Here is a 25,566-nt window from a genome sequence, read left to right on the forward strand (position 1 = left end):
ACCGCCCATAATTTTCTATCGGGGGGAACCCACGCATCATCACACACTTTATTTAATTTATCTGATTCAGGAAAAACTATGGTAGTTTTTTCACATCCCACATACTACAAGTACCACAAAAGAGGGTATTATCAGAAATACGTAACACCTCCTTCATTGCCTTTAACGTGTGGCCCTAATAAGGAATACGTTTGTTTATTCACCGTCGACACTGGATTCAGTGTCCCTGTCTGTGTCTGTGTCGACCGACTAAAGTAAACGGGCGTTTTAAAACCCTTGACGGTGTTTTTGAGACGTCTGGACCGTACTAATTGTTTGTCGGCCGTCTCATGTCGTCAACCGACCTTGCAGCGTGTTGACATTATCACGTAATTTCCTAAATAAGCCATCCATTCCGGTGTCGACTCCCTAGAGAGTGACATCACCATTACAGGCAATTGCTCCGCCTCCTCACCAACATCGTCCTCCTACCTGTCGACACACACGTACCGACACACAGCACACACACAGGGAATGCTCTGATAGAGGACAGGACCCACTAGCCCTTTGGAGAGACAGAGGGAGAGTTTGCCAGCACACACCAAAAACGCTATAATTATATAGGGACAACCTTATATAAGTGTTTTCCCTTATAGCATCTTAATATATATATATATAAGCATATCGCCAAATTAGTGCCCCCCCTCTCTGTTTTAACCCTGTTTCTGTAGTGCAGTGCAGGGGAGAGCCTGGGAGCCTTCCCTCCAGCCTTTCTGTGAGGGAAAATGGCGCTGTGTGCTGAGGAGATAGGCCCCGCCCCTTTTTCGGCGGCCTCGTCTCCCGCTCTTAACGGATTCTGGCAGGGGTTAAATATCTCCATATAGCCTCCGGAGGCTATATGTGAGGTATTTTTAGCCAAAATAGGTATTCATTTGCCTCCCAGGGCGCCCCCCTCCCAGCGCCCTGCACCCTCAGTGACTGCCGTGTGAAGTGTGCTGAGAGGAAAATGGCGCACAGCTGCAGTGCTGTGCGCTACCTTTAGAAGACTGAGGAGTCTTCTGCCGCCGATTCTGGACCTCTTCTTACTTCAGCATCTGCAAGGGGGCCGGCGGCAAGGCTCCGGTGACCATCCAGGCTGTACCTGTGATCGTCCCTCTGGAGCTGATGTCCAGTAGCCAAGAAGCCAATCCATCCTGCACGCAGGTGAGTTCACTTCTTCTCCCCTAAGTCCCTCGTTGCAGTGATCCTGTTGCCAGCAGGACTCACTGTAAAATAAAAAACCTAAGCTAAACTTTCCTAAGCAGCTCTTTAGGAGAGCCACCTAGATTGCACCCTTCTCGGCCGGGCACAAAAATCTAACTGGCTTGGAGGAGGGTCATAGGGGGAGGAGCCAGTGCACACCACCTGATCCTAAAGCTTTACTTTTTGTGCCCTGTCTCCTGCGGAGCCGCTATTCCCCATGGTCCTTTCAGGAACCCCAGCATCCACTAGGACGATAGAGAAAAACCAGTGATAAGTGCAAGGTGATAAACGCACTAGCCAGTCAGCTCCTATATATAAATTGACAGGAGCCGACTGGCTGGTGCACTTATCACTTCCTTATCCCTATTCCAGGTTAACACATCTGCCCCATAGATTGTAAACTGCACCGCAATGCAGTGGTGAAGGAATAAAGTCTCTGTACTGTGCTGCGGAATATGTGTGCACTATATAACTGTCAAATGCCAGTAGAAAATGTAAAAACTGAACTCCAATTATGTGAGGAGAAGGAGAAGGTGGTAGGTCCTTCCTGGTAACAGGTAGATTTGGAAGAGGTAAGTTTTCCATTACAAAATACATGCCTTTTGCTAAATCTCAGTCTAGTAACCATTGATACATAATGGCCCTCATTCCGAGTTGTTCGCTCGGTAATTTTCTTCGCATCGCAGCGATTTTCCGCTAATTGCGCATGCGCAATGTTCACACTGCGACTGCGCCAAGTAAATTTGCTATGCAGTTAGGTATTTTACTCACGGCATTACTAGGTTTTTTCTTCGTTCTGGTGATCGTAATGTGATTGACAGGAAGTGGGTGTTTCTGGGCGGAAACTGGCCGTTTTATGGGTGTGTGTGAAAAAACGCTGCCGTTTCTGGGAAAAACGCGGGAGTGTCTGAAGAAACGGGGGAGTGTCTGGGCAAACGCTGGGTGTGTTTGGGACATCAAACCAGGAACTAAACTGACTGAACTGATCGCAGTTGCCAAGTAAGTCTGGAGCTACTCAGAAACTGCTAAGAACTGTCTATTCGCAATTCTGCTAATCTTTCGTTCGCAATTTTACTATGCTAAGATTCACTCCCAGTAGGCGGCGGCTTAGCGTGTGCAAAGCTGCTAAAAGCAGCTTGCGAGCGAACAACTCGGAATGACCACCAATATACAATAAGTTGCCCTCGGGAGAAAACCAAAACCAGTCAGTCATAGGTGATGCTCAGAAACGTTTAATTGCAAGTTGTGACACATTCAGAGTATTACAGAATAATCACAGGATTCATAGACAGGACCCAAAGAGATTAGCACTGTGGAAATAGGTCTGTTCTATATGTGACAACCTATATAGAGAGCTCATAGAGTGGAAGTTGAGATACTCAAATATGCAGACAAATTAATAGAATATATTGAATATTCCGGCTTCTAAACTGCTATTTTAGATTAAAACATTTAAAAAAAAAAAATTCTGTAAAAAAAAAGTCAATACATATAATGTTCTAGCATAAGGCAATAATTATATATTTATAATCTATATCTCTCCAACTTTGTACTGATTCAGTCAACCCCAAGCAATGTTTTATGAAGTTTGTCATATTGTGGCATTATATATATTCTTGCCTATATAGTATAGATAGATGGTAAGCCGCCCCTGGGTGTAACTGCTGCAGAGCATGCTGGGACATGTAGTGACACAGACAGCCTAGGTGGGAAGTGACACAGCACAGTGTTATTGGTTTGGGACAATGTCACATTGGTGATGGGCTTTATTGGGCCTTACAGAAGTTGCCCTGCAGCTCATTTTAGGAATACCGGCTCTAACAGACAAGACTTCCCACAGCGTATAATCAGCCATTAATCATACTAGTAAGGTAAGAGGAATATAAGACGCAGAGTTAGAAAAAAAGGCCATAAAACAGAAGGCATGTTGAAGTTATGGGTGAGGAAGATGCCGCACAGACTGCATGGTGTCCAGTGCAGCCCCGATATCAAATTGTTTTGCTTGCAGAAGACGTGTGAGCCAGCCGCCTTCATCTGTGAACCCCATGGACAGCATCTGTGACAGAGATTCGATGAGCTGGGGATGCGCTTCTGTAAGAAGAATGAACAGAGCCAAATTAGTAAGTTTAAGGAGAGACTACATTGGTTGCAGCTGTATTAGAATCTGCAACTCAAATTTTAATACATTTTCTAGAATGTACGCGATAGATAATATCCAGAATCTGCACTGTAATAAGTCAACCCCTTGACGTTCTAGACCTAGAAAGCAATTCGTATCATAAGCCCAGCTTCATTTGCACTATAATTGTACTACCAGCTGTGAATGTACTACAGTCTAAACGTGTGACGGTGCTCTTAAAATAGAGGTTTACGGGAATATTCAATTAGCCATGGAGTTCCCAGCCAGACCTATTCAATTAGTGGTGATTACCCCAAGCATGTATCCCAGATGGTGGACTTAACCTCACAGCTTTGTGAACTGCGAGGAAAAGTCAGAGACAAAAAACGTCAGGAACGGAGTGTTAACATGCAGGGAAAATCCACTGTTACCGCAGAATCAGTGCGTTTCCACGTAGCGATGCTATTCAATTAAAAGAAAAAACGAGATTTATGTTAAGAACTTACCTTTGTTAAATCTCTTTCTGCGGGGTACACTGGGCTCCACAAGGATTGGACAATGGGGTGTAGAGTAGGATCTTGATCCGAGGCACCAACAGGCTCAAAGCTTTGACTGTTCCCAGAATGCACAGCACCGCCTCCTCTATAACCCCGCCTCCCTGCACAGCTCAGTTTTTAACCAGCCCAATGCAGTAGCAGGAAAAGAGACAACGGTTAGTAGCCACATACACCACACTCTTACGACAAGAGAAGTGTCAGCGGCTAATGCCATACCAACCCAAAGAAGCCAAGTGCGTCAGGGTGGGCGCCTTGTGGAGCCCAGTGTACCTCGCAGAAAGATTTAACAAAGGTAAGTTCTTACCATAAAGCTCGTTTTCTGCTGCGGGGTACACTGGGCTCCACAAGGATTGGACAATGGTAATGTCCTAAAGCAGTTCCTTATGGGAGGGGGGCGCACTGTAGCGGACACAAGAACCCGGCGTCCAAAGGAAGCATCCTGGGAAGCGGCAGTATCGAAGGCATAGAACCTTATGAACGTGTTCCCGGAGGACCACGTAGCCGCCTTGCACAATTGTTCAAGGGTCGCACCACGTTGGGCCACCCAAGAAGGTCCAACAGACCGAGTAGAATGGGCCGTAATGCGAGTAGGAGCTGATAGACCAGCCTTCACATAAGCAATCACCATTCTAATCCATCTGGCCAGGGTTTGCTTGTGAGCAGGCCAGCCACGTTTGTGAAATCCAAACAAAGAGAATCAGATTTTCGAACAGAAGCAGTTCTCTTCACGTAGATACGGAGAGCCCATACCACATCCAAAGACCTCTCTTGGGAGACAGATCAGGAGAGACAAGGGCCGGAACCACAGTCTCCTGATTAAAGGTGGAACGAAGAAACCACCTTAGGTAGATAGCCGGGACGAGTCCTAAGAACCGCCCGGTCACGGTGAAATATCAGATATGGGGAACTACAGGACAAGGCACCCAAATCCGATACTCTTCTATCAGAGGCAATAGCCAGCAAGAACACCACCTTAAGGGAAAGCCACTTAAGGTCAGCTGAACCCAGGGGTTCAAACGGAGGCTCCCGCAACGCCTCCAAAACCACCGACAAGTCCCAAGGAGCCACAGGCGGGACATAGGGAGGTTGGATACGCAACACACCCCGAGTGAAAGTATGAACATCAGGTAGTCGCAATTTTTCTCTGAAACCACACCGACAAGGCAGAAATATGAACCTTGAGGGAGGCCAGACGCAGGCCTAAATCTAGGCCCTGCTGCAGAAAAGCCAAAAGTTTGGCTGTACTAAACTTGGAAGAGTCATAATTATTAGATGCGCACCAAACAAAGTAGGAATGCCAGACCCTATAGTAAATCCAAGCAGAAGCCGGTTTCCGGGCCCGCAACATAGTTTTAATGACCTCTTCAGAAAAATCCTTAGCCCTCAAGACGGAAGCTTCAAGAGCCACGCAGTCAAAGACAGCCGGGCTAGGTCCTGGTAGACACAGGGGTCCTGAACGAGGAGGTCTGGGCGTTGTGGAAGCAGAAGTGGACGCTCTGACGATAGGCCTTGCAGGTCTGAGAACCAGTGCCGTCTGGGCCACGCCGGAGCTGTGAGAAGCAGATTTCCTTTTTCTTGCTTGAACTTCCGAATTACCCTGGGCAGGAGTGACACCGGAGGGAACACGTACGGCAGCCTAAACCTCCACGGCACCGCCAGCGCATCCACGAATGCTGCTTGAGGATCACTTGTCCTTGCTCCGAAGACCGGAACCTTGCGATTGTGTCGAGACGCCATCAGATCTACATCTGGAAGACCCCCACTTTTCCACTAGGAGTTGAAACACTTCTGGATGGAGGCTCCACTCGCTGGCATGCACTTCCTGACGACTGAGAAAGTCCGCTTCCCAATTCAGGACTCCCGGAATGTATATTGCCGATATGGCCGGTAGATGGCGTTCCGCCCATTGAAGGATCTTTGACACTTCCTTCATTGCTGAACGGCTTTGAGTGCCGCCTTGATGATTTATGTAAGCCACTGTGGTGGCGTCCGACTGTATTTGAACAGGACAGTTCTGAATTAAATGCTGGGTCAGGTTCAACGCATTGAAGACCGCCCGCAATTCCAGAATGTTGATAGAGCGGAGAGACTCCTCCTTGGTCCACCGACCCTGAAGGGAGTGTTGCTCCAGCACCTCGCCCCAACCTCTTAGACTGGCATCTGTCGTCAACAGGACCCAGTTGGATATCTAGAAGGGACGGCCCTTGCACAACTGTTGGTCCCGGAGCCACCAAAGTAGCGACAGACGGATCTCCGGAGTCAATGAGATCATGTGAGACCTGATCCGGTGAGGCAGGCCGTCCCACTTGGCTAGAATCAGCCTCTGGAGGGGGCGAGAAGGCAATTGAGCAGCCTCCACCATGTCGAATGCTGAGACCATGAGGCCCAGCACCTGCATTGCCGAATGTATCGACACTTGCGGACAAGAAAGGAAGAAACGAATCCTGTCCTGAAGCTTCAGGACTTTCTCCTGAGACCAGAACAACCGCTGGTTGTGAGTGTCCAATAGTGCTCCCAGGTGCACCATGCTCTGAGCAGGGACCAGGGAGGATTTCTTCCAGTTGATGAGCCACCTGTGGGCTTGTAGAAACCGGACCATCATATCCAGATGACACAGGAGAAGTTCTGAGGAATTGGCCAGGATTAACAGGTCGTCCAGGTACGGCAGTATCCTGACCCCTTGACGGCGGAGTACCACAGTCATTACTCTGGTGAAGACTCGCGGAGCCGTTGTCAAACCAAAAGGTAACGCCCGAAACTGGTAATGAAGGTTGCCAATAGCGAACCTCAGGTATTGTTGATGTGACGCTGCTATAGGAATATGCAGGTAAGCATCCTGTATATCCAGGGAGATCATGTAGTCCCCAGGTTCCAAGGCCAGAACTATAAAGCGAAGGGTTTCCATATGGAACTTGTAAACCTTCACAAACTTGTTCAGTGCCTTGAGGTTGAGAATGGGCCGGGAGGACCCATTCGGTTTCGGGACTAGAAACAGCGGAGAATAGTACCCCCGGCCCCTCTGAGCAAGAGGCACCTGTACTACGACTCCTGTATCCAGGAGGGTCTGTACCACCGAATGCAGAGTGTCTGCCTTTGTCTGGTCCGACGGGACGTCTGTCTGGCAAAATCGATGAGGGTCGGGTTTTGAAGGCTATGGCGTAACCCCGAGTGACGTCTTCCCGTACCCAGGCATCTGAAGTGGTCTTCAACCATTCCTGGGCATACACTAGAAGGCGGCCCCCCACCCTGGGATCCCCCAGGGGGAGGCCCGCCCGGTCATGTGGCAGGCTTATCGGTCTTGGAAGCAGGCTGACGGGCAGCCCAGGCTCTTTTTTGGCTTCGGCTTACCAGGTTTGGAAGTGCGGGCCTGCTTGTGGTACGCCTGACCTTTTGCTTTACCTGAAGGACGAAAGGACGTACCTTTAGCCTTCGACACAGAAGGAGCGGTATTTGGTAGACAGGCAGTTTTGGCAGTAGCCAAGTCAGCCACTCTTATTTTAAGTCCTCCCCAAACAGAATATCTCCCTTGAAATGGAGTACCAGGATCACAGCCACAATATCCGGTGAGCCAGGACTGACGTAGTAGGAGCCTTGGCTGCTAGGATACGGCATCCGAAGCCGCCTCTTTAATATAGCGAGAAGCTGTGACAATATATGACAAGCATTGTCTAACATTGTCAGAGGAGATTTCAGTATCTAACTCCACGCTTCAATAGCCTCGGCAGCCCATGTAGCTGCAATAGTGGGCCTTTGCGCAGCACCCGTGAGGGTGTAAATCGCTTTCAGATAACCCTCCACACGCTTATCCGTAGGCTCTTTTAGAGACGTGACGGTAGTGAGAGGCAGAGCTGAGGAAACTACCATCCTAGCCACATGTGAGTCCACTGGAGGAGGCGTTTCCCAATTCTTAAACTGCTCTGGCGCAAGGGGATAGCAAGCCAGCATTTTCTTGTGAGGCACAAACTTCGTACCCGGGTTTTCCCAGGGTTCCTGACGTATATCCACTAGGTGGTCAGAGTGAGGTAAAACTTGTTTAACCACCTTCTGACGCTTGAACCTATCTGGTTTCTTAGGAGGGACGGATGGCTCGGGATCATCCGTAATCTGCAGAATTAACAATAGCCTCCACAAGATCAGGAACATCCACATGTGAACTACCCTCCCCGTCAGCCGTATCGGAGTCAGAACCTGTGGGGTCAGTATACGTGCCGTCTTCATCAGATGAGGTGTCAGTGACAGCAGTGGATTGTGAGGAGACAAGCACTCGCTTAGAGGACCCCTTGGACTTAGGCGAGCGATGGTCAGACTTTTTAGTAGTCAGGGACTGGTTCAACTTCTTTAACTGAACAGATAAATCGTCTGCCCACGGCGGGTTAGCTGCAGGGACCACATACGGTTGTACCGGCATTGGGGGTCCCATAGGGGGTGTTAGTTTATGAACTAGCGTATGCAGAAGCGTGGAAAAAGCGGCCCACGGTGGGTCAGTATGTGCCTCCGTTGCCACAGTCCCACTGGGGGGCAAGGAGCCCCCAGAACCAGAGCCCACAGCTGCTATATTCTCCTCATATGGATCTGTGGCTTCAGCAACACCGGCAGTGTGTTCAGCCCCAGAACCGTTACCCTCAGAAGCAGACATGATATACTTGCAGTATGAGGTAACACAGTACAATTATCAGCAGCACTATACCTCTAAACCCAAACCCCTGCGCAGTGTAGTCAGCACCAGCAGAGATAAAGGAGAGATATGGTGACTAAATCACAGAGAAAAATACGTAATACAGTATATCTTTGTGAAAATCCTATATTAGATAACACCTGACGCACCAAGCCCCCTCAGGTTATGGAATATAGGGATAGCAGGTTGAGTGAAAGACACGAAATGGACAACACTCAGCTATCAATGCACACACAGATAGTCACAGTTTGTACAATGCAGAGGTTATTACTGACAATAATACTGCACTGCACTAGCTTACACAGTTATATAACAATAGATATAACAGTACACAGTAAGAACTGGATGTATATCACAGGGTAATTGTACTATAAAACCCTGACTAAGTGCACTCTTTCTTACTAACACTGACTAAAAAAAAAAAAAAAAAAAAGGCAGGTAGAATACTTAAGTGTCATGTAAAGTCACAGCACTGACAACCAGGCGGCTTTACATAGGAGGATTTGCCCAAGCAGTCCCAGGAACAGTGAGCTGAGGGATAATGGCGCTGCAGACACTGACAGGGAGTGTGGAAAAGACGGAGATGCAGCTCCAGGGCGGGAACACTTACTAGAAATGGCACCCTGGGGGAGGGGCTTCAGGTCTAAGCCTTATCCCCTCTGCTGGCAAAACCACCGGGTACTGTGGGCGATATAAGAATTGGTTTAGAGAGAAAACCTGCGCCCATACCCTGGTGATCTAGTGGAATCGCCTGTATCCACAGTGTCCACTGACCGCGCCGGATCGCGATAAAGACCGGGTCCCGCAAGCGGGACCCACTTACCACCTCCTGAAGCACGGCCACGCGATCCTGGAGAGCCCCAGCCGTGTGTGTCTAACGTGAAGAAAACCGGAGCCTCCGCTGTAGGTACCCGGCAACCAGGGCTCGGGAGTGTACAGCGCCGCTGGGGAGAGCTGGAGCTGCAGCAGTGAATGTCACAAGACACTTACCACCGCTGCTGCCCTTGAAGTCTTCACTTTTTACCTCATAAAAAGCTTTTCTTTGGGCTGCTTGGAGCAGCCCCTCTGTTAAGTGCCTGCTTACTGCAGCACCAACTTACAAAACTGAGCTCCTGTGCAGGGAGGCGGGGTTGTAGAGGAGGCGGCGCTGTGCATTCTGGGAACAGTCAAAGCTTTGAGCCTGTTGGTGCCTCGGATCAAGATCCTACTCTACACCCCATTGTCCAATCCTTGTGGAGCCCAGTGTACCCCGCAGCAGAAAAAAAACCCTGACACCTTTTTCCCGCGCCTAAAATCGGCTTTCCCTATACCACTGGGATTTTAGCCGGCAAATAACCAAGGGGTTTAATTAAATATGCCCATTATAGAATGATCTGTAACATTGTCATGCCATTTGACCATAAGTCCATTTAATAGGATTACCTGCAGGAAGATGTGGGTAGAGAGCAGCTTCCCTTAGACCCGTGGATGCATGTGTAGGTCTGTCTGGGTCCAGAGCACACGGCTCATCTGTCTGGTCACCAAGAAGTGACTGCAGCTCACCAGAGGACGGGTCGACTTCTTTGGGGAAAACATGAGTCCAATCATCGTCACCCCCTGTAGAGCTGCTGCTGCGTTCGCCTTGTTCCTGCTGAGGATATAAAAAGGTGCCATTACTTATGTATCACTGGAAGAAATGTCAGCATGCAGGATTGCACCCTTTGAAGCTGTAAGGGATGAACCTGTATTGCCAAGAAATGCACCAAACCCACTAAGTGAGTAACAGGTTGGTCTAATTATCCAATGAGGACCCAGCCCTGGTCACTGTGACCCAGGGGAAGACACAAGAAGTAGGATGTAAGCTCACTAGGACAATAACACGGCTGCAATACAGCTTATTGGAATCTACAGTATAACCATCTACCTGCATAAATACAGTCAACCTTTTCACAAAGCACATTTCCATTCTCTTCAAGTCCTAAACCATTGATTTCGTATCAGTCAGGTCTCCATACCAACCTAAAGCAGCCATTTCCATTTAGATATATCATTCATAATATGCAGCAAAGATTTTGTACAAAACCACCTTTAACACAGTTTCACGGCCATGGTGTTCTGCGCATTGGAAGTTCTTGGTGTCTTATAGGTCATGCCACAATAACCAGCTGGCAGAGAACTGGTGACGTTATCGGCAGTGCAGATTGCTGTATGGGATGGCTTTCCTAGGCAAAGGTACAGAATGCAGCAGGCATCCCAATTACACAGCAAATAAGGAAACTCACGTTGTCACATTGTGCAGGTGAATGTAAAGATACATTTTTCATCTGTTTATCAATGTGGTCTGTGTCCATGCACTCAGAGTTGTTGTTTTCAGATCCATTCTCCTTGCTCTGGGGGTTTGGGGGTGAGGATGTGCTGTTTGGTTGGGAATCTTGGGATTGCTGGCCTGCGACCTTGCTGCGCTTCCCACCGTGCTCCACATCGATGTCCACATCAATCCCTGCAAGTATCAAAGTGTTATCAGGTAAACTGGATGAGATCTTTATAGTCACTAAAGACCTTGACATTTCCAACAGCATAGCTGAAAGACTTATGCCAGTGCTGAGCTTATCTACAATGGGTGCACATAGCCTACTGGTACCGGGGGAGGTGGCACACACTGTACACCCATATAATTATACTATCCTCTACGAAGTCTCGCATCAGCCGGCGCTGTAGACAAATCACTGGGAAAATGGTGCAGTGGCCATTTTCCCAGAGATTTGCACAGGCACATTAGAGGGGCAGACCAGCATGGTGGCTGCACGTGGGCCTTCTGGTCTCTTAATCGTCCCTGACGCACAGTACAAGCTATACTAAAAGAAACAAAATGCTAAGCCTATCCCAGGACCATCAGAGAACAATCACTCTACAGTAGGTCATGTAAAGGACATTGTTAGACCTAGATTACTGTGGGGGGGGGGGGGGAGCGTTCTACATCCCAATTACAAGAATGGACACCACCACCAAGCTCAGTATCCGCACTTACCCAGAGGGCTCAGCATGGCCGCCACACTCTCCCCAATATTCTGCAAGAAGGAAACGTTAGGATTTTGGCAGGGCTGCGAGGAAGTGCCAGGAGCACCTAGGAGAGGACAGAAAATGAGAGGAATAAAACACACGGCTCTTTGAATACATTACAGGTGTACAGAGTTTATATGTAGCAGTTTCAGCTATCAGGCTGCTACCTAGTCTATAATAGCCATAGCAAGAGTCTTACTACAAGTGCATACAAGTCAGACTGGTTGTTATGGGCCAAGGACAATGTGTCCCAATTCCGCTTTACTAAATAGGCTCCTTATATTGGGAATCTATTATTATTATTATTATTATTAACAGTTTCTTATATAGCGCAGCATATTCCGTTGCGCTTTACAATTAGAACAGTAATAGAACAAAACTGGGTAAAAACAGACAGAGGTAGGAAGGCCCTGCTCGCAAGCTTACAATCTATAGGGAAATAGGCATAGATACACAAGGATAGATGCTACCTATTGCATAATGGTCCACCAGATTGCTAGGTTCTTAATGGGTTGTATGATGATACCCCACAAAGTTATCCAAGTGTCAGGAGGGTGTGAGACTAAAGAAAGACAAGATATGTGATGTTATGAATACTCTACAGAGGATGTAATTAGATAGGGAAGCACTGAAGGTTATGTGGGTGGGTCAGGAATTTGATAGGCTTGTCTGAAGAGGTGAGTTTTCAGGGAACATTTAAAGGTTTGGAGACTCTAGTGGTCAGTTTCAGATGCTTTTAGTGCTAAGCAGTGTATTGTAGTCAGTCTCGCTTCATTATACCACTAATGTGTCCTAGCACCGCTATACAAGCCAAAGCTTTGTTTCTAATAGGATAACAATATCCCTGCATGCGTATACTGGGGGGCTGAGGGGGATGTGGAGTGTGTGTATGTGTATGTGTATATGTATGCGTGTATGTATGTATGTATGTATGTATGTATGTATGTATGTATGTATGTATGTATGTATGTATGTACGCACTTTTTGACATGGCAGCTAGACCCTTTGCCTGGTTATTTCCCTGAGGAAGGTTATTCACCGAAAACGGCTGTTAGGGAGTTTTCCAGTGTTACATTACCATCTTGATGCGATGAGTATATGCCTTTGTCGTTTTATGCTGATGTCAATGTGACTATTCTATGATTGAAGTACAGTTTGGAGTAAAACTTGTCTTGAAAACTACGCAGAGTGCTGGTTCTGTCTTAAACCTCACCCCGAGTGTTTGGCATGTGACTCTATTATTCATTATTTAACCGGACACCTGCTTCTTATCAATGGAGAGTGTCAGTGCGGCTTCCTGGGACTTTGTTCTGTGATTTGGAGATTATATATATATATATATATATATATATATATATATATATATATATATATATATATATATATATATATATATATATATATATTGTGACAAGAACACTGGGATAGTGTTTGAAGGCAGGTATATTTGTCCCAGGTTCTTGTCTTACATGTTTTAGAAAATGTTAACTTCTAGGAAAAATGCTTTTTGTTTTGTCTGAACCTTTTCAGTTTGCTGTAAAAGCTGGGTAAAGGCTCTGAGAGAGAGATAAGGCGAGTTCTAGACATTGGGCCCAGTTCGGGTCTTTGGCCTCACAGAGGGCTAATCAGGGTTTCAGCTGTGTAAGTGTGTTATAGTGCTGCTAACCTGATTAGTATGGGCAGACTGCCTGGGAAGGCTGAGGGATCTGTGTGTGAGAGACACGCTTTCTGATGCAAGTAAGCTATACAGTATGTACTGAAGAACTCTGTGTTTTGTTTAGTGACAGTTAGGAATATCTTATGTTTAGTTAGTGCCGGACAGGCAAGGTATTTTTATTTTGGGGTTTGTTTTATTTTCTGTTTCAATAAAACTGGCCGGGGTCAGTTGTACCAGAAACTGGACTTGTGTTGTTCCTCAGCTGCTGCGTGCTACCATATTCCCCAGGAAAAGGCGCCTTGCACCCCTACAGTGTTACAACTTGGTGGAGAATGCGAGCAACCCCGTTCTGCGCATAAGTGAAAGCAGCAGCTTTGTGAGGCCTGCAGAAAACGGTGGTTTATGCAGATACAGCCCAGTGTGAAGTTACTGAGACTCACCCCCGAGGGTTTGATATATGTCTTGGGTGAAAGCAGCTACAAAGCCGCCTGAAAAATCTGTCGACATGGAGGATCTGCTTAAAGCCTTGCTGCAAGCTACAGCGGCTCAGCAGGAGGCCAACCGACAGCAGCAGGTGGCAATGGAGGAAAATAGGAGACAGCAGCAGGTGGCTATTGACGAACTTTACCGGCAACAGCGTCAGGATAGAGAGGCCTTAACAGAAGTGGTGCAGAGCCTTGCAGCCCGGATTGGAGATGTGGCCGTCAGTGCTCCGACCAGCTCTAGTTCTATACGGGCCAGTCACTTCTTGCAGAAAATGACAGAGGCTGACGATGTGGAGGCCTACTTGACCACGTTTGAAAGGACTGCAGAGCGTGAGAACTGGCCAAAAGCACAGTGGGCCAGTCTGCTGGCACCTTTTCTGTCAGGTGAGCCCCAAAAAGCGTACTTTGATTTAAGCCCTGCTGAGGCTCGGGACTATGATAAACTAAAGACTGAGATCCTGACCCGCCTGGGAGTCACGCTGTCAGTACGAGCACAACGGGTGCACCGTTGGGTGTACGCCATGGAGAAGCCTCCGCGCTCTCAGATGCACGACCTTATTCAGCTAACAAAAAAATGGCTACAGCCAGAGACATTAACTGGTCCCCAGATGGTTGAAAGAGTCGTCATGGACCGCTACTTGAGATCTTTGCCCATGGTCCTGCGCAAGTGGGTGAGCCATGGAAACCCGGGTACTGCTGACCAATTAGTAGACATGGTAGAGCGGTATTTGGCAGCAGAGGAACTACTGATGACCACCCAGCAACCCATAGATCCTCGACAGCGCCCTTCAGTAAAGACTGGTAAGACTGTTCCGTGGGAAAACGTTGCTGGGCGGTTAAGAGAACGCAAGGCTGGAGAGACTGTAAACACTGGCCCTGGAGACAGGCCAATGGGGCTAGAACGGTCTATGTTGCCCAAACGGGTTGATAATCGTGTGGTTAAATGTTTTAGATGTGGTATGCCAGGTCATGTTGTTGCCAATTGCCCAGTCATGCAAGAACCCATGCAATGTGATGCTGCCTTTGAATGTCGCAGAATGTCTTTCTTTGCTAGGTTAGCCTGTACTGTGGTACCTTCACCTGAGCTGGAAAAACAAATGTGTGATGTGTTCTTAGAGGGTAACCGGGTAGAGGCCTTGCTAGATTCAGGAAGTTTAGTTACCCTCGTGAAAGCTGGGTTAGTGAACCCCTTAAAGGTCCAGCAAATACCTATTGGGGTAACTTGCATACATGGGGATACCCAACATTATGCCACTGCTGAGGTGAATATAGAAACTTGTTGTGGGTCAGCAATGGTTAAAGTGGGACTGGTCCCTACCTTGGTGCATGAGGCCATAATAGGGAGGGATTTTCCTCATTTTTGGAAACTGTGGGAATCACGGTTATCAACAGATGTGAGAAGTAAAAAGCCAGTTGATAATACCGGTGATTTTATGGATGTACGTGGGTCTTCGGAACTTTCTGGCCCTTTGCCTTTTGCTAGTTTGGCTGGGGAAGTGACAGATGGGGAGTCCAGTGAGGACCCTCTTGCCGGGAACAGAGACATAGTAGTTAGAACTGAAAGCGTGCCTGACCTGGAGGTAAAGAAGGATCTGTTTGCGTCTGAACAGTTAAAGGATCCTACCTTAATAAAGGCTAGAGAGAATGTTAAGATTGTTAATGGGGAACCTGTGGTACCAGGTGACAGGGTTACGTATCCCCACATGGCCATCTGTAATGAGCTCTTGTACCACATTGTCAAAAGGGGTGAGGATGTGGTAGAACAGCTGGTAGTTCCCCAGCCTTATCGGAGAACGGTACTAGATTTAGCTCATAGTCACGTTACCGCAGGACATTTAGGGGCAGAAAAAACCACTGAAAGAGTTTTACAAAGGTTCTTTTGGCCAGGGGTTTATAAAGAAGTGTCTGAATATTGTTCTTCCTGTCCTGAATGCCAGTATCATGCCCCTAGACCCCATTTCAGGAGCCCACTAGTTCCCATGCCTATTATAGAGGTCCCGTTTGACAGAATAGCCATGGATCTCGTGGGGCCCTTGTTAAGGTCTGCTCGGGGCCATCAGTATATCCTGGTAATTATGGACTATGCCACTCGATATCCTGAGGCTGTCCCTTTACGCACTATCACAACCAAGGCGATAGCTAAGGAGCTGGTGCAGGTATTTAGTAGAGTGGGAATACCAAAAGAAATTTTGACTGACCAAGGTACTCCATTTATGTCAAGGATCATGAAAGAATTGTGCAAGTTATTTAAGGTCACTCACCTCAGGGCGTCCATCTACCATCCCCAAACTGACGGGTTGGTGGAAAGGTTTAATAAAACATTAAAAAGTATGTTAAAAAAGGTTGTTGAGAGAGATGGGAAAAGCTGGGATTGTTTGTTGCCCTACTTGTTAATGGCCATCAGAGAAGTTCCTCAGTCCTCTACGGGGTTTTCTCCGTTTGATTTGTTGTATGGTAGACACCCCAGAGGGTTGTTGGATATTGCCAAAGAGACGTGGGAAGGACAGCCCACTCCTTATAGAAGCGTTATTGAGCATGTAACACAAATGCAGGATAGGATTGCAGCCGTGGTACCTGTTGTCAGAGAGCACATGGAACAGGCCCAAAGTGCTCAACAGAGGGTCTATAACCGGAGTGCCAAGATACGGGAATTTGCTCCTGGAGATAGAGTTCTTGTTTTGGTACCCACTGTGGAAAGCAAATTCCTAGCTAAATGGCAGGGTCCATTTGAGATTAGGGAAAAAGTGAATGAGGTTAATTACAAAGTATACCAGCCGGGAAAGAGAAAACCCGAACAGATTTACCATGTTAACTTAATCAAACCCTGGAAAGATAGGTTGTCTCTGTCAGCGGAGCCTTGCCCTTCGGTGTCTTCACCCCGGTTGCTTCCCGCAGTGAAGGTGTCAGAGACATTATCAGCTGATCAGAACAATCAGGTTAAAGAATTTCTCATCCAAAATAGGGAGGTGTTTTCAGAGCTGCCTGGCCGAACGACCATAATAAAACATGACATTGTCACAGAACCAGGGGTCAGGGTTCATTTAAAGCCATATAGGATTCCTGAAGCTCAGCGAGAAGCTATTTCTAAGGAAGTTAAAACCATGTTAGAACTTGGAGTCATAGAGGAGTCTAACAGTGAGTGGTCCAGTCCCATAGTGCTCATCCCGAAGCCCGACGGTAGCATACGCTTCTGTAATGACTTTCGTAAGTTAAATGAGGTGTCCAAGTTTGACGCATACCCCATGCCCCGTGTGGATGAGCTTGTAGAAAGGCTGGGAACAGCCAGGTTTCTCACCACATTGGACCTGACCAAAGGTTACTGGCAAATACCTTTATCTGATAGCGCCAAAGAAAAAACAGCCTTTTCGGTTCCGGAGGGGCTGTACCAGTATAAGATGTTACCCTTTGGGTTGCATGGGGCTCCAGCAACCTTTCAACGGGCGATGGATAAAATTTTGAGGCCCCATAGAAAATATGCAGCTGCCTATTTGGATGATGTGGTAATTCACAGTACAGACTGGGGGTCCCATTTGGTTAAAGTACAAGCAGTACTGGACTCAATCAGAGAGGCAGGGTTAACTGCTAACCCAAAGAAGTGCTGCCTCGCAATGGAGGAGGTCAAATACTTGGGCTTCACCATAGGCAGAGGTCTGATTAGGCCCCAATTGAATAAAGTTGATGCTATTCAAAACTGGCCTCGTCCAGTGAATAAAAAACAGGTAAGGGCTTTTTTGGGAATTACTGGGTACTATAGACGGTTTATTCCTAATTTTGCGACCACAGCGGTGCCGTTGTCAGACCTTACCAAAGGGAAGCAGTCAAATGTGGTGAAATGGAACCCTGATGCAGAAAAGGCGTTCCAAGCGTTAAAAGTGGCTTTGTGTTCACAACCGGTGTTGATAACACCAGATTTTTCAAAAGAAGACAGACAGATGCCTCAGAGGTAGGGATAGGTGCTGTGCTGTCCCAAACCAGAGATGGGGACGAACACCCTATCATTTATTTGAGTAGGAAACTCAATGAGCATGAAAAAAGGTATGCCATTGTGGAAAAGGAGGCTTTGGCCATTAAGTGGGCACTAGATACCTTGAGATATTACCTCTTGGGTAGACAATTCAGACTAGTGACAGACCATGCCCCTTTAAAATGGATGTATGTAAATAGAGGCAAGAATGCTCGTGTAACTAGATGGTTTCTAGCGTTGCAGGACTTTAAGTTTACTGTCGAACATAGACCGGGAACACAATTGGCCAACGCAGATGCATTGTCTCGCATCTTCTGTTTGGGGGCTACAAGTGTTCCGGCCCCTAGGTCGAAACAGGGGAGGGGGATATGTGACAAGAACACTGGGATAGTGTTTGAGGGCAGGTATATTTGTCCCAGGTTCTTGTCTTACATGTTTTAGAAAATGTTAACTTCTAGGAAAAATGCTTTTTGTTTTGTCTGAACCTTTTCAGTTTGCTGTAAAAGCTGGGTAAAGGCTCTGAGAGAGAGATAAGGCGAGTTCTAGACATTGGGCCCAGTTCGGGTCTTTGGCCTCACAGAGGGCTAATCAGGGTTTCAGCTGTGTAAGTGTGTTATAGTGCTGCTAACCTGATTAGTATGGGCAGACTGCCTGGGAAGGCTGAGGGATCTGTGTGTGAGAGACACGCTTTCTGATGCAAGTAAGCTATACAGTATGTACTGAAGAACTCTGTGTTTTGTTTAGTGACAGTTAGGAATATCTTATGTTTAGTTAGTGCCGGACAGGCAAGGTATTTTTATTTTGGGGTTTGTTTTATTTTCTGTTTCAATAAAACTGGCCGGGGTCAGTTGTACCAGAAACTGGACTTGTGTTGTTCCTCAGCTGCTGCGTGCTACCATATTCCCCAGGAAAAGGCGCCTTGCACCCCTACAGTGTTACAATATATATATAATTTTTGTACTATACACGCTCTGAAACGTATGTACGCAAGTACGGACAATGCAGAGTCACTCATTCCAATGCAATCTACACTTAGAATTGAAGTAGCAGTAAATAGGCTGGAATGGGGTGTTCTCACAGAGCATGTCAACAGAACTATAGACTATGCAGAGTTGGATGCAAGTATAAAATGCGCCTGTTTGTAGACCTAATCTTTTACACCTGGGTTACAGTAGGTGCAATCATGCACCGATAACTAGTTCTGAACCAATCATACACACAGGGGAGCGGGTGCACAGCATGCAGCTGAATAGGGGCATTGTGTGACATGCACGCACTGCGGTAGCACAAACACCAGATTCCCCTGTAACAGGCCCAGAAGCAGCCCTTACATCCCAGCATACTAGACACTTACTGTTCTCTGGTGCAGGTGGATTCTGTGTGGCAGCACATCCAGGTGCCTGCTGAGAGTTCTGCCAGTGGTGTCCTCTGCCATGGTAACCCCAATCATGCATCCACGGAAAAGGTGGCATGCCATGGTGCTTCTTGCGGAACCAGCAACCACGAGGATACGGCTGAGGAGGAAAAATACATTAGAATCTATGCATACACATCCCAGACATGCAGAGACTACTCATGTTATGGGCCAAGCCTACATGTCAGTGTCTATGTGTCCCAGACATGTATAGAGACTGCTTGTGGTATGTGCCAAGCCTACATGTCAGTGTCTGATGTGTCCCAGACATGTATAGAGACTGCTTGTGGTATGTGCCAAGCCTACATGTCAGTGTCCGATGTGTCCCAGACATGCAGAGACTACTCATGTTATGGGCCAAGCCTACATGTCAGTGTCTATGTGTCCCAGACATGTATAGAGACTGCTTGTGGTATGTGCCAAGCCTACATGTCAGTGTCTATGTGTCCCAGACATGTATAGAGACTGCTTGTGGTATGTGCCAAGTCTACATGTCAGTGTCTGATGTGTCCCAGACATGTATAGAGACTGCTTGTGGTATGTGCCAAGCCTACATGTCAGTGTCTGATGTGTCCCAGACATGTATAGAGACTGCTTGTGGTATGTGCCAAGCCTACATGTCAGTGTCTATGTGTCCCAGACATGTATAGAGACTGCTTGTGGTATGTGCCAAGTCTACATGTCAGTGTCTGATGTGTCCCAGACATGTATAGAGACTGCTTGTGGTATGTGCCAAGCCTACATGTCAGTGTCTATGTGTCCCAGACATGTATAGAGACTGCTTGTGGTATGTGCCAAGCCTACATGTCAGTGTCTATGTGTCCCAGACATGTATAGAGACTGCTTGTGGTATGTGCCAAGCCTACATGTCAGTGTCTGATGTGTCCCAGACATGTATAGAGACTGCTTGTGGTATGTGCCAAGCCTACATGTCAGTGTCTGATGTGTCCCAGACATGTATAGAGACTGCTTGTGGTATGTGCCAAGCCTACATGTCAGTGTCTATGTGTCCCAGACATGTATAGAGACTGCTTGTGGTATGTGCCAAGCCTACATGTCAGTGTCTGATGTGTCCCAGACATGTATAGAGACTGCTTGTGGTATGTGCCAAGCCTACATGTCAGTGTCTGATGTGTCCCAGACATGTATAGAGACTGCTTGTGGTATGTGCCAAGCCTACATGTCAGTGTCTATGTGTCCCAGACATGTATAGAGACTGCTTGTGGTATGTGCCAAGTCTACATGTCAGTGTCTGATGTGTCCCAGACATGTATAGAGACTGCTTGTGGTATGTGCCAAGCCTACATGTCAGTGTCTGATGTGTCCCAGACATGTATAGAGACTGCTTGTGGTATGTGCCAAGCCTACATGTCAGTGTCTGATGTGTCCCAGACATGTATAGAGACTGCTTGTGGTATGTGCCAAGCCTACATGTCAGTGTCTATGTGTGTGAGCTCAGCAGCAGCTGTGGATTAGGTCTCTGCAGTAATAAAGCCAGGAACAGCATTGCTGCCCGCTCTAGTAAACGGTAACTGTCCATCTATCTTCAGTATATTTTACTTTATTCGTTTATACAAGTCCTCTTGCAACTTTCACTATCTTATGCTTTGTCTTTCTCATTACATCATTGGAAGGACGAGAAGATGATACTTGGAATCATTTCTCACATTACAGCCGGGCAGCTCTCAGTTTCAGCACTAGAACATACTGGTCCCATATGTCACAGTATAGTACTAATATAATATAATATCTCTATCACAGTAGACGGAGTGGATACTTACGATAGGAGTTGGGAACATGATCATGTTGTGCTCCTGGTGAATGCCTTTTCCCTCGCAGGCGCTGCACAGGTCATAGTCCGGGCAGGTCAGGCACTTGTACCTGTTCCCGACCACAGGAGAGTCGCAGCCGTCACAGGTCACGTTGGGATGCACCACATTCTGCGCATTTTCTTGCCCACAGTGTGAGCGGTGATCACGCTTTAGTTCTCTCCTCTCTAGAAATAACGTGACAGGCAGAATAAAGACCAGGCAATCGCAGCAAAGGGGACTGAACATATGGCAGAGTTATAGCGCTATACACTAGATTACAGAGGAGTTGCAGCAAGCACAGTATAATATTCATTTAAATTCACTTTCCAAGTACAGTACAGAGGTCAGATACAGAACGAGTCTGGTCAAAAATCGCAAAATGTGGCATGAGAAATGCACAAAGACACTGCAATGTGTGCCGTGGAATAATGCGCATAACCTAATAATGTCTGCTCAGTGGCATATCGTACATACCTTTAACGTAGAGACGGAAAACTCCTTCATTCATCATATCAAGGCCCATTCTCAGTTCTTCGTCAGTAGAAAAGGCAACCAGATCTCCCTCCTCATCTGGAAACATAAATGTATATATAAGTTGCAGTTGTGTGAATGAGACAATGATAACGAGAGACTCATTTCTCTGCCATGGCCAAAGTTCCTCCCAGAATGGATGGAAAAAGGCAACTTTGCATCCAGTAACAGCGCTATGCAGGAAAAATGTAGCTACCGTTATATGCGCCAAGAACTGAATGACCCTTATATTCAATTTATTCCAAGATAATACAATATTTACACAACAATGGGCTCATTTATCAATGAGTGATAAATTTCACTGTGTGATAAATTGCACCAGCTAATCAGCTCCTGTCATTTTTCAAACACAGTCTGTAACATGGTAGTTAGGAGCCGTTGGCTGGTGCAATTTATCACTCACAGTGAAAGTTATCACTCATTGATAAATGAACCCATAAAGCTAAAGATCAGCTCCTCTTTAGTATTACCAATCAGAAGCAGCTGCCACATAACACATACCTGCTCTTGTGTACAACTAGTTGGATGTATGCAAGTTTACTTTAGCGTTGAGTATTTCCCATGCGTATTTACTTACCCAGCCTGCATGCAGAGCTGGTACAGATCAAACACATGACAGGCTAGGTTACACAGCCACAGGCAAAACTCCTAATCAGCTGCAGATTTCACTATAATTTTGCAAGTCTGGTATTTTGTTGGTAAAGAAACAGACGGTCATTAGAATATTATCAGTGTCACTTTTCTAACCTACTGGGGGATATTTAGCAAATCTCAAATCCTGGCAAGAGATAAGGAGTAGCAACCATTCAGCTCCCAACTTCCGTGTTACAGGCTGAGCTACATGACAGCAGCTGATTGGCTGGTGCTTTGTCTGTATGCAAGATTTGATAACTCTCCGCATTATCTTATAGACTGGAGAACCGAAGTCTCAGACACGCAGTGTAATGCGTTTATACCATCTAAAGGCCGAAAACGATATTCCTGCAAGCTTAAGCATCTAGTTACACTTCGGAAACATTTAGGAAGTGGCCAGATCCTTAGCAGATTATAGATCGATAAGCAAATTGCCCATACCACATGGTATTTTGTGCTTTTATTTAAAAAAATAAAATAAATCATAATAATAATAATAATAAATAATAATATAATGTAGTCAAATTGCAAAAATTGGATACAAGAGACTGCATCCGTTATAAATTGTACAGACTATGAGAACTCAAGTAGGTTGTCAACTGGACCATGCCCAGTCAGGCCATATAAGGATGTTACACTCTACACCCTGCCTAAACGCAGCACCTCGGAGCAGTCATATGGCAAAAGGATCATAAACACATGTAAATGAATAACAGAAGGATTTTCAGATATATTAGTATCACCATTACAGATGCCAATTAATAGCCAGGTGTGAGATTCAACTATGGCCATTGGCTGCTAGAGCTTCAGATGAACACGTTCTATTGTGTATCAGTAACAGGCACACCACTATTTCTACAGTGTAACAGGCCTGCTGTGTCGCTCACATCACCTCCAGGTGTTACACAGCTACATAACCCCCTCCCTTATTAGCAGAGCCAGCCTCTCTTTTGTAACCAACACTGTTACCAGGCTCCAGCTGGATTAATATTGTATATTCCCAGCGCAAGTGTCATTGGCTGTGGGCACAGACGCTGGCAGGAACCCTCTCATCTGATACTGCCCCAGGAACCTGGATAATACATCTCTCCAGCTGAAGGTCAGCGACAGCCTAGAGGTCCTAATGGAAGGACGTTCTGCTAGTTTGGGGGACTTATTTTGGGTTTCAAAGGAAACAACACACACATAGGAAAGATGCATATAAGCAGAGGAGCAACTAGTCTCAAATCACTGCAACTAACCTGCCCTACCACTTACTAATGTTACCATTACGGTAACGCCCAGCCCTGGCTCCGCAGATTACCTTTGCTCTTACTGCACCTCTGCCAAACCTAAGTAAATTGCATAAACACAATACAAAGGGCACATTCCTCTGGCCGGGCGTCACTGTGTTATTCTAAACCAACAAAATGTTATCTGTGAAAACACAGCTGTCAGGCCAAGTCTATTGTGTGGCCCCAATTACCCCAACAGACTTTGGAAGGTTTTGTTAACAGTATAAAGAGACCACAACCATATAGTAATAACACACTGGTAGCGCCCTTTATAAGCAGTATTTGAGCAGTAGTGCTACCTCACCTGCATCACCATACATACACGTCTCCGCAGACACCGATCCTTAAGCAGCACCATATACTGTAGCCCAGTTTGTCACGTTACAGATAAGAGGTCTATGTACTAAGCCTAGGACAGAGATTAAAGTAGCAACCAACCAATCAGGTACTAACTACCATGTTACAGGCTGTGTTTGAAAAATGACAGTTAGGAGCTGATTGGTTGGTAGTTAATTTCTCTCCACGGCTTAGCACATCAACCCCAAAGTCACTAAGCCGCACCATGCATACCGCCATGAAGCTTTATACCGAATGTGCATCTTAATCGTATCACTAATGCTGTAAAAGTACAGTGCACGGGTATCCTGGATCCGGGAATTGCTACCCGTGACAGAGAATCTATGGTGCAAACAGGAAACATCATCTTTCTGGCGGGACGAGCAAAAGATTGTAAGCTCATATGAGCAGGGCCCTCTTCCCTACATAACTACGCTAATGGCACACCGGAATAATGTATATATGCGACTCTATATATTGCCTGTACTTAATATATGATGTTTTCAGTTTTAGCCCATATGTGCGGCGCTACAGAAGTCTTGAGGCGCCTTATATAGAAAAAGCAGAAGTGACACTTGATAATGGGGCCAGGTACATGGTAACATGGTGCCCAGTGACAGCTACAGCCCCTAGGGCAGCCCTGGCCAACCTGTGGCTCTCCAGCTGTTGTGAAACTACAAGACCCAGCATACCCTCCCACATATGAGCTGGTAAAGCATGCTGGGACTTGTAGTTTCACAACAGCTGGAGAGTCACAGGTTGGGCAGGCCTGCACTAGGGGGCAGGGACAGTCAGGTGTGTAGGAAGAGAACACTGCTACTGATAATGGTATAGTAAAATAGATAATAAGTAATATAATAGACAGCACAGTCCCCAGTGACCCCGGCAGCAGGAGGGGGCGGTGTATACTGTATACATAGATAGCATGTGTATATAATGCACAGACAGTACACTCACCCCGGTACAGCATCTGGAAGCAGCCGGCTCTCAGGCCTGGGAAGACTTCGGCCACCTTCCCGGCCAGGCGGTCCCAGCCCGGGGCCTCCGGCAGCGTGAAGCGGCGGATCTCCTTCTGATTCTCGTCCTTGCCCAGCAGGTAAGCCTTCACTGTCACCGACATGTCTGCCAGCGTCCCGGTCCCGTCCGCTTGGTGGTGGTGGTGGTGTTGGTGTTGGAGGATGATGTCGCAGCAGAAATGATCGGCAGATCCCGTTGTACAGAACACACGCTGTCGCTGCGACTGTCACTGTCACTGTATCCTGACGTGACGCAGCCTCAGCTTCTATATGCGCCGGTCCCGGGAAATTCCCCGCCCACTGTCAACAGAGAGGCGGCCCTGCAACTAGCCACGCCCACAGAGCGAGGGAACGCGTTGACAAGCTAACCACGCCCACTCCGTGCACTTTTGCTGTACTAAAATAGCCACGCCCACCTAGCCTTGGATTGCTGTATAGTGTATGCGAGCATTTCTGGTAGATAGCCACGCCCCCCCCTTTAAGTGATGTCACCATGAGCTAGCAAAACAAAGGGAGTTCCTGTAAAGCAGGGGGGTGAGTGAGGGACGGATGAGATTCTAGAAGGATCAAGAAAGAATATGTGTTCCATCCATTCAAATCTATTGAGGACACCCTTGGAGAACGTAAACACTCCACACAGATAGGCTGTGCTGTAAATGCATAACAATGATGCAGTCCATATACTGCCTGCATACTTCCCCCAACTGTCCCGAATTTGGGGATCATTCCGAGTTGATCGTAGCTGTGCTAAATTTAGCACAGCTACGATCAGGCACTCAGACATGCGGGGGGATGCCCAGCACAGGGCTAGTCCACCCCGCATGTCAGTGCCGC

General features: G+C 46.9%; 1 protein-coding gene across 1 annotated transcript; it reads right to left on the minus strand.

The window, feature by feature from the left end:
- Positions 1–2,437: 2,437 nt before the first annotated feature.
- On the minus strand, positions 2,438–24,983 carry SQSTM1 (sequestosome 1). The gene is made up of 8 exons (XM_063928534.1): positions 24,674–24,983; positions 21,417–21,512; positions 20,913–21,127; positions 19,072–19,231; positions 11,580–11,675; positions 10,834–11,051; positions 9,995–10,202; positions 2,438–3,312 (listed from the first exon to the last, which is right to left on the minus strand). The coding sequence occupies exons 1-8, from the start codon at positions 24,834–24,836 to the stop codon at positions 3,155–3,157; spliced, it is 1,314 nt and encodes a 437-aa protein (XP_063784604.1). The 5' UTR covers positions 24,837–24,983; the 3' UTR covers positions 2,438–3,154.
- Positions 24,984–25,566: the final 583 nt, after the last annotated feature.

This window comes from Pseudophryne corroboree, chromosome 6 (genome assembly GCF_028390025.1).
Source record: "Pseudophryne corroboree isolate aPseCor3 chromosome 6, aPseCor3.hap2, whole genome shotgun sequence".
Classification (NCBI taxonomy): Eukaryota; Metazoa; Chordata; class Amphibia; order Anura; family Myobatrachidae; genus Pseudophryne; species Pseudophryne corroboree.

Excerpts from the sequence above, each read along its gene's own strand:
- SQSTM1 (XM_063928534.1), bottom strand. The coding sequence starts at position 24,836 with ATGTCGGTGACAGTGAAGGCTTACCTGCTGGGCAAGGACGAGAATCAG. Across the intron at positions 11,676-19,071 it reads TCCACCTGCACCAGAGAACA|GTGCTCCTGGCACTTCCTCG; the intron begins GTAAGTGTCTAG and ends GTCCTCTCCTAG. Across the intron at positions 10,203-10,833 it reads CACCTGCACAATGTGACAAC|CAGGAACAAGGCGAACGCAG; the intron begins GTGAGTTTCCTT and ends TTATATCCTCAG.